Raw genomic sequence first — 8,606 nt, forward strand, 5'->3', positions numbered from 1 at the left:
GTCCTGCTCTCTGCCAGATGAGCTATCGCTGTTTCTTGTTGGCCTCAGGAGTCTCCTTCCTGACTGAGCAGCTCTCTCTCCTCTGCTCCTTTGCCCCAAGCCACCAATGGGACTCCTGTTCTTTGCGGGCTGTGCGGCCTTGGGCAAGTGAAGTTCCCACTCTGGGCCTGAATCCTCAGGTCCATGGAGGAGGTGACAGACTAGTTGGTGAGCAATGTCCCACTGAATCCCTCAGAGTCTCTCACTGCCTCCTGAGGCCGCAGCTCCCATCCTCTCCTCCCAAGCTGCAGGCTCCACGCCATGTGGCCGGTCTGAGAGTCTGGCCCCGAGCCCGGCGGCAACTCCACATTTCTCTGGTTTTCCTTTTTTTTCTCTCTTTCCCGGAGTTAACAAGAAGCAGATGTGGTGCACGATGGTTGGCGAGGTGGGGGGAGGAGGGGGAGGCTGGACCGCCAGCCAGACAGGGGGGAAGGGAGGGGAGCAGGAGAGGAGGCGGGAGGCCAGGGCCCGCCCCGAGGCCACTCTTGCGCCTCTCATAGCCACAGGGGTAAAGCCCTGTCACCCCCAGGGCCACCGAGAAAAGGAACCCGAGATCAGAGTGGGGCCAGCTGAGGGTGAGGGTGAGGCCCCAGGACAGCGACCTTCCAGGGAGGCAGGGAGCAGGCACAGGGGACCTGGGGGGACCCAGAGAACAGACTCCCCTCACAAGTGGAGAAGAGGAGAGCGGAAGGAACTAGGGAGGGACAGAGGGAGCTTGGGGAGGGGAGAGGAGGGGGAGTGGGGTCAGGCCAGGCAGCCAGGGAGGAGGCATACGGCTGGGGGCAGGAAGCTGGGGACCCGGCCAGCCGGCTCTGTCCCTCGGCCGGCAGCACCCTGTTCCAGACCTGGCCAGCGGAGATCCGGTGGGGATGTGCCTTTGAGGGCCCCCCCGGAGCCCCCCACCATGGCCCTCAGCACCCTCTGGAGCTGCTACCTCTGCTGCCTGTTGACCACAGCTGTGGGGGCAGCTAGCTACCCTCCTCGCGGCTACAGCCTCTACACAGGGGGCGGCGGGGCGCTCAGCCCAGGGGGACCCCAAGCCCAGAGTGCCCCACGGCCTGCCAGTCGCCATAGGTAAGAATTGGGGTCCCAGCCCTGGGCTGGGGGGGGTTCAGAATGTGGGTGCCCTAATCCTGGTGCAGGGAAGAGGGGTGGAGGGAACCATTCATCCAGGAGGATTCTCACACACCCACCTTCTTGTGGGCAGTGGCCAGGGCTCCTCAAAACTATGGGTCTCCCTAGCTCACCTTGGGGAAACTTTCTTTTCTGCAGGGGCATTGGCCAGGTCTTCCTACCAGCTACGTGCCAGCCTCAGGCTTTTGGGCAGGGTTTCTGGCCCTCTCTGGGGCATCCTGGGCCCCAGCCAGTTATCCACAATTCTGTCACCACCCTGACCCACTCCTTGAGCCTGTCCCGCCAGACACAGCCCAGAAGTCCTGAATGAGTCTGGCAGTGTGGACCCTGGGAGGCAGGGAGGAGGCCCTCAATGGCTCATTCTCTGCTACACTCTGAGCTCTCCACCCCATCCTCTGCCCCAGGGGTGGGCAGGAGCCAGTTCAGTCCAGGGGATGCCCTTGGGCACTAGCCCAGATAGGCACCCCAGCCAGGCAAGGGGTGGGGGGGATGTGAAGCTGAAACGGACTCAGATAAATTCGAGAATTCACAGCCTCGCCCCCACCCCCAGCCCCCCAACAGGCCCTCCTAAGTGTGGTTTCCCATCCTGGGCCTCCTCTCCCAGTCTTAAAAAGTCTTTATCAACTCCTGCCACACAGGAAGGCATGGGGGTGGGTGGGTGGGGCTGCCTGCCAACTGCCTCACCCCTTCCTCCACCTCCTGCCCCTACCTGCCCGCTGCTATCTCCCAGGCCCCCAGCCCCCTCTCTGGGACCCGTGTCTTTGGTCCTGGGGTCCAGACAGGGTTGTACCTGCAGGAACTGGTGTGCCTACGTGGTTACACGGACCGTGAGCTGTGTGCTGGAGGATGGAGTGGAGACCTTCATGAAGCCCAGCTACCAGCCCTGCACCTGGGGGCAGCCCCAGTGTCCCCACAGCATCACGTGAGCCTGGTGCTGGGTCCTCCTGGGGGTGCTGGGCCAGAGCAGAAGGTGGGAGGCTGGCTCTGGGAACCGTGACCAGGCTGTGAGGAAAGGGGCTGGGCTGGGGCTTCAGTCAGAGCCCTTGTGAGAAGAAACTGAAGGAGCAGTTTGGCTGGTGGGGCACTGAGGGGAAGCTTGCCTAAACCACCCCAATCAGTCCCCCAAATGCCCTCCCTGGGCTGCACTGTATTCAGAGGGAGGAGTTGAGGGCCAAGGAGATAGCCCAGTCTATTAGAGCAACAACTTTCATGCCAGAGGCCACAGGTTCAATTCCCAGCATTGCTGTATACCAGAGGTGAGCAGTATCTGTTGTCTCTCTTCTCTTATAACACTCATAATAAATAAATATTTAAGAAAAAAAAAAAGGAGAGGAACTGAAGGTCCCAGAAAAGCAGGAGAGGAGGAAGAATAGAGATTTGGCTCTTGGCCAATAGTTGACAGCTGTCAGCTGAGGGTCAGGCCTTCCTACCTGTAGCTGCTCCTCTCTGGGGGGCCAGAGTATCAGATCGAACAGGGAGCCCTAAAGAGGTTGCCTCTGCCTCTCTCTCCAGGTATCGCAGTTTCCATCGCCCTCGATACCGAGTGGCCTACAAGACCGTGACGGACATGGAGTGGAGGTGCTGCCAGGGCTATGGGGGTGATGACTGTGCTGAGGGTGCTGCCCCAGCTCTGGGTCCCGCAGCATCCACCCCACGTCCCCGGCCTGGCCGTCCCAACCTCTCTGGCTCCAGTGCCGGGAGCCACCTGAGTGGACTAGGGGGCGAGGGTGAGTCAGGGAGCCCCAGGGAGAGTAGGGGAGGCATCTGGGGCTGGGCTGGAGAAGAGGACTCCCTCACCACCACCCAACCCCCCAGCTTACAGTCAGAGACTAGGGACAGAGAGCAGCTGGGAGACACTTGGGTGCCTGCACAAGTGCCCGTGTCCTTGATGGAGGCTCCATTTTTCAGACTGCTATGCATACACGTGATGTTATTTTTTTCTCTATGATTTAATTACATTTCCATGTTTCAGATCCGTGTGTGTGTGTGTGTGTGTGTGTGTGTGTGTGTACGCATACGCCTGTGTGTGTGGCAGACAGTAAGATAGAGACCAGGAAAGTAAAACAAAAAAAGGCCAAGAGAATGTGCTCACATACGCCCACATGTGGCCAACATACTTCCTCGCCATGAACAGCTGTGGGAGTAAAGGGTGAATTCCTGGGAGAAGCATAGTCCAAGGGGAGAGACTACAAATCCTAGCATGCACTGCAGCAACTACAGGTCCCAGCCCTCCCAGTGGCCTCTGGAGACTGCAGGTCCCAGAATGCAGTGGTCCCGTAGCCTGGCTGCTGGAAAATACCTCCCTCCCCCTCAACCCCATGGGTGTTGTTGCTCTCTGCTGCCAGGTCCTAGTGGGATGTAATTATAGCAACAGGAACTTCTGGCCCATTCTCTCACCAACCCCTCTGGGCCCCTGCAGCCTTGCTGTTTGTCTCTGGGGAGTTCCCCAGGCACCTGGGAATAACCTCAGTTGCAGAGTCCCCAGCATCTCCTTCACACCCTTGTCTTGCCAGTATTGACAGCCCAGTCACAGAAGACAGTGTCATTCTCACTTTAGAGAGGAGGAAATGGCTTCCAGAAAGTTCGGAGGCATGTGGACCATGGGAGGGACGTGGGCTTGGTGGTCAGATGATGACCTGGGTTTAGAACACGGCTCTACCACTTGGGAAATGTGTTATTCATGCCCCAGTGAAGGAAGTCTCCTTGGTCCTCTCTTTCTCAGTCTGCTAAATGGGACGTGCCAGAGTGCCTGCCTGGTGGAGTTGTGGGGGTGGGGAGAGGTGCTGGCAGAGCCAGGCACAAAGACACTCAGCCAGTGCAGCATCTTCCCACTCAGGAGTGGCCGGGCAGCCTAGACTTCCGGTTCTTGATTGATGATGCCCAGAGGTGGCCCAGAAGTCTCCCCCCCACCCCGCCCTGATGCCTTCCCCTCTCCCCAGGTCCCCGGGAGTCGGAGAAGGTGCAGCAGCTGGAGGAGCAGGTGCAGAGCCTGACCAAGGAGCTGCAGGGCCTCCGAGGGGTCCTGCAGGGGCTAAGCGGCCGCCTGGCAGAGGACGTGCAGAGGGCGGTAGAGACAGCCTTCAATGGCAAGCAGCAGCTGGCCGATGCGGCTGCCCGCCCTGGGGTGCATGAAACCCTCAGCGAGATCCAGCAGCAGCTGCAGCTCCTGGACAACCGCGTCTCCACACATGATCAGGAGCTGGGCCACCTCAACAACCATCAGGGAGGCAGCGGCGGTGGGGCCCGTGGTGGAAGCACGGGCAGGGCACCCCCAGGCCCCAATGACGAGCTTCTGCAGGAGCTGGAGCGACGGCTGCAGGGGTCCTGCTCCGTGTGCCTGGCAGGCCTGGATGGCTTCCGACGGCAGCAGCAGGAGGACCGGGATCGGCTGCGGGCGCTGGAAAAGCTGCTGGCCTCGGTGGAGGAGCGGCTGCGGCAGTTTGGGGGGCAGGCCCCGGGCCGCCGGCCCCCACAGGAGTGCTGTCCCCCGGAGCTGGCCCGGCGGCTGGCCGAGCTGGAACGCAGACTGGATGTGGTGGCCGGCTCGGTGACGGTGCTGAGTGGCCGGCGTGCTACTGAGCTGGGGGGAGCAGCCGGACAGGGGGGGCACCCCCCAGGCTATACTAGCTTAGCCTCCCGCCTCTCTCACCTGGAGGACCGGTTCAATGCCACACTGGGGGTGTCAGAGGAGCAGGGGGGCCCCTGGCTGGGCCGTCCAGGGGGCCTGGGCCAATGGCTGCCCACCGCCCGGGGTCAGCTGCAGAAGCTGGAGGGGCTGCTGGGCAATGTGAGTGGGCAGCTGAGTGGGCGGCTAGACGTGCTGGAAGAGCAGGTGTCCGGGGCCGTGCAGGCGTGTGGGCAGCTCTGCTCCAGGGCGCCAAGCGAGCGGGACTCACAGGTGGGCAAGCTCCTCGGGGCCCTGGAGCGCCGGCTGGCGGACAGTGAGGGCCAACTGCGGCTGTTGGGCACAGGCCTGCATGAAGCGGGAGTGGCGGGGGAGGCCCGGCGGACGGCACTGGACAGACTGCAGGGCGACGTGGGTCGGCTCCAGGGCCGCGCAGATGCCCAGGACCAGGCCGTGACGGAGCTGAGCCTACAGCTGAATCTCACGGCCACCCGGCTGGGCCAGCTGGAAGGGCTGCTGCAGGCCCGTGGGGAGGAGGGCTGTGGGGCCTGTGGGGGGTTCCAGGAGGAGCTGGGGCGCCTCCGGGATGGGGTAGAGCGCTGCTCTTGCCCACTCTTACCCCCCCGGGGCTCCGGAGCAGGGGCCGGGGGGCCAAGCCGGGGGCCCCTGGACGGCTTCAGTGTGTTTGGTGGCAGCTCGGGCACAGCCCTCCAGGCTCTACAGGGTGAGCTGTCGGAGGTGATCCTCACCTTCAGCTCCTTCAATGACTCCCTGCATGAGCTGCAGACTGCCGTGGAGGGCCAGGGCGCTGACCTGGCCGACTTGGGCGCCACCAAGGACCGGATCATCTCTGAGATCAACCGGCTGCAGCAGGAGGCCACGGAGCACGCCACGGAGAGCGAGGAGCGCTTCCGAGGCCTGGAGGAGGGCCAAGCCCAGGCCGGCCAGTGCCCCAGCCTGGAGGGCCGCCTGGGCCGTCTCGAGGGTGTCTGTGAGCGCCTGGACACCGTGGCTGGGGGCCTGCAAGGCTTGCGTGAGGGCCTTTCCAGACATGTGGCCGGGCTCTGGGCCGGGCTGCGGGAGGCCAACAGCAGCAGCCAGGCCCAGGCGGCCCTGCTGGAGAAGCTGCTCGGGGGGCAGGCAGGCCTGGGCCGGCGGCTCGGCACCCTCAATAGCTCTGTGCTGCTCCTGGAGGACCGGCTGCTCCAGCTTAGCCTCAAGGACTTCACCGGTGAGGGGCAAGAGCCGATGTGGAGTGGGGTGGGGGGTCCTCGCACACCCTTTCCCCTCTCCCCCAGCCTTTCATCTGGTTCCTCCTTGCTCCACCTGGGCTTGCTTGATCCCCAGAGATCCGAGGTCCCCACTGCCCCAGGTAGCTCAGAGAGGCCTATGGGAGGTGGCTGCTTCACTCATATACCCCAATACCAGCCAGATGTTGAGGTGTCTGGCATGGGCAGCTAGGGGCCCTGCCACTGGTCTCATCTAGCTCCCTGTCCACTTTCCTCAACTTTATTATTTTAATTTTTAAAATTTATTTTCCCTTTGGTTACCCTTGTTTTTGTTTTTTCAATTGTTGTTGTACTTATTATTGTTGTTGTTACTGATGTCGTCATTGTTGGATAGGACAGAGAGAAATGGAGAGAGGAGGGGAAGACAGAGAGGGGGAGAGAAAGCTAGATACCTGCAGACCTGCTTCACCGCCTGTGAAGGGACTCCCCTGTTTCGAGCCTGTTCGGGGGCTCGAACCAGATCCTTATGCAGGTCCTTGCGCTTTGCACCACATGCGCTTAACCCGCTGCTCTACTGCCCGACTCCCTCAACTTTATTATTTAACCAGAGCACTGCTCAGCTCTGATTTATGGTGGGGCCAGGGACTGAACCTGGGATGCTGGAGCCACAGGCATGAGAACGTTTGGCATGATCATTATGCTATCTCCCCATGCCCCTCCAAATCCTCTGAACACACCTGCTTGAGCTCTCCTTCAACTCAGCTTTGTCATTGCAGGGCCTCCAGGTGAAGCTGGGCCCCCAGGGCCTCCCGGACTGCAGGGGCCCCCAGGCCCTGCTGGACCTCCAGGACCCCCGGGCAAGGATGGAGAAAAGGGACCTATTGGACCACCAGGTATGTGGGCCTTGTGACTATGAAGATCACCACCCTGGAGGCCTCCCCAGACTCAGCATGTGACAGAGAAGCCAGGAAGGAAGTTAGGAGCCGGGGGTCCCTGGGGTGGTTCCAGCTGGCTGGCAGGATAAGACCTTGTTGCTGGACTGAGGCTGGAGCCTGTGGGGTTATATAGGCACCAAGGGTGCAAAAACTGTAGAGAAGAGAACAGCCCCTCTGTTCCTCCCTTCTACAACCCCAAGCCCTGCTCTAAAGCCCATACAGTGTGTGTGTGTGTGTGTGTGTGTGTGTGTGTGTGTGTGTGTATGGGCTGGAGGGGGTCACAGGACTCAGCAGATGTTTGCTGAGTGACTTAGTGAGAGTTCCCTTGCTTCTCACAACTCTCTTTCCTCTTCCTGCAGGTCCCCAAGGGGAACAGGGTAAGTGCCCTTCACTGGAGGTTGGAGGCTGACTCCCGAGGGCAGCCCCCCAACCATAGAGACCCTGAGGGGGAGGGGGCTGGGTGGCCTTGCCCTGAGTCTCCATTCACTCTCACCCTGCCTGGTCCTCCAGGAGAGGAGGGGGCACCAGCATCCCCCGTGCCCCGAGTGGCCTTTTCAGCTGCCCTGAGTCTACCCCGATCAGAACCAGGCACTGTGCCCTTCGACAGAGTCCTGCTCAACGACGGCGGTTACTATGACCCAGAGACGGGTAGGTGGGGCTGGCTAGCTGTGCACCAAGCAGGCTGGGCACTGGGCAGGCTGTGCCCCACATTCATTCTGGACTTTTTGGCCAGGTGATCTTTTCATTCTCCGCTTTGGGAAATCCCTACTCTTCCTTTCTTTTATCCTTTCTCAGGACAGCTTGTGCTAAGGGTTTGTTTGTGTTTGGTGGGGTGTGTGGGGACTTAGCTCTTCCTCCCTGTGGTCTGAACAAGCCCACCTGCCCTGCCCTGCTGGACTGTACACTGGAACAGAAAGGAGGTGCACAGCCCAGCTGGGACCCCCTCCCTTGGGCTTCCTGGCCTGATGGCTGTCCTTATCTGCAGGTGTGTTCACCGCGCCCCTGGCTGGGCGCTATCTTCTGAGCGCAGTGCTCACAGGTCACAGGCACGAGAAGGTGGAGGCCGTGCTGTCCCGCTCCAACCTGGGTGTGGCCCGCATAGATTCCGGGGGCTACGAGCCCGAGGGCCTGGAGAACAAGCCTGTGGCCGAGAGCCAGCCAAGCCCGGGTGCCCTGGGCGTCTTCAGCCTCATCCTGCCGCTGCAGGCGGGAGATACAGTGTGCATTGACCTGGTCATGGGGCAGCTAGCGCACTCTGAGGAGCCACTCACCATCTTCAGTGGAGCCCTGCTCTACGAGGACCTGCAGTTTGAACAGGTGTAGATAGGGGCAACTGTCCACACCGGCCAGCATCAGCAGGGGTGGCCACGGGACCTGCTGCAGCTTTTGGAGTGTGGACTTTGAGCTTGGACCCCTTCCAGGTTTTCATCGGACACCAGTCCAAACTTTCTGCTTGACTGCCGTACCCTGTAGGCCTGGGACTGCGGAGGAGCGGGCCCTCGAGCCTGTGCTTGTCCACCTGGCCTTCTAGGCCCATGCCCTGGGCTCCAGGGCTCTTCTGAAGGGCTCTGGGCCCCACTGCCATACTAAACTATTCAGGAATAAAGACTTTTTTTTTAACTTATTATTATTATTTTGCTTTCT

At 61.0% G+C, this 8,606-nt stretch overlaps 1 protein-coding gene across 1 annotated transcript; it reads left to right on the plus strand.

Annotated features, from left to right (window-relative positions):
• Positions 1–483: 483 nt before the first annotated feature.
• EMILIN1 (elastin microfibril interfacer 1) lies at positions 484–8,587 on the plus strand. The gene is made up of 8 exons (XM_007532580.3): positions 484–1,113; positions 1,970–2,095; positions 2,686–2,900; positions 4,113–6,029; positions 6,804–6,920; positions 7,322–7,339; positions 7,473–7,610; positions 7,948–8,587. Exons 1-8 carry the CDS (start codon positions 944–946, stop codon positions 8,283–8,285), a joined length of 3,039 nt encoding a protein of 1,012 aa, XP_007532642.2. The 5' UTR covers positions 484–943; the 3' UTR covers positions 8,286–8,587.
• The last annotated feature ends 19 nt before the right edge of the window (positions 8,588–8,606 follow it).

This window comes from Erinaceus europaeus, chromosome 3 (assembly GCF_950295315.1).
Source record: "Erinaceus europaeus chromosome 3, mEriEur2.1, whole genome shotgun sequence".
Classification (NCBI taxonomy): domain Eukaryota; kingdom Metazoa; phylum Chordata; class Mammalia; order Eulipotyphla; family Erinaceidae; genus Erinaceus; species Erinaceus europaeus.

Bases quoted from the DNA above. Each gene is read 5' to 3' on its own strand.
- EMILIN1 (XM_007532580.3), top strand. From the start codon at position 944: ATGGCCCTCAGCACCCTCTGGAGCTGCTACCTCTGCTGCCTGTTGACC. The intron at 1,114-1,969 runs GTAAGAATTGGG...TTGTACCTGCAG, and splicing joins CGGCCTGCCAGTCGCCATAG to GAACTGGTGTGCCTACGTGG. The intron at 7,611-7,947 runs GTAGGTGGGGCT...CCTTATCTGCAG, and splicing joins TTACTATGACCCAGAGACGG to GTGTGTTCACCGCGCCCCTG.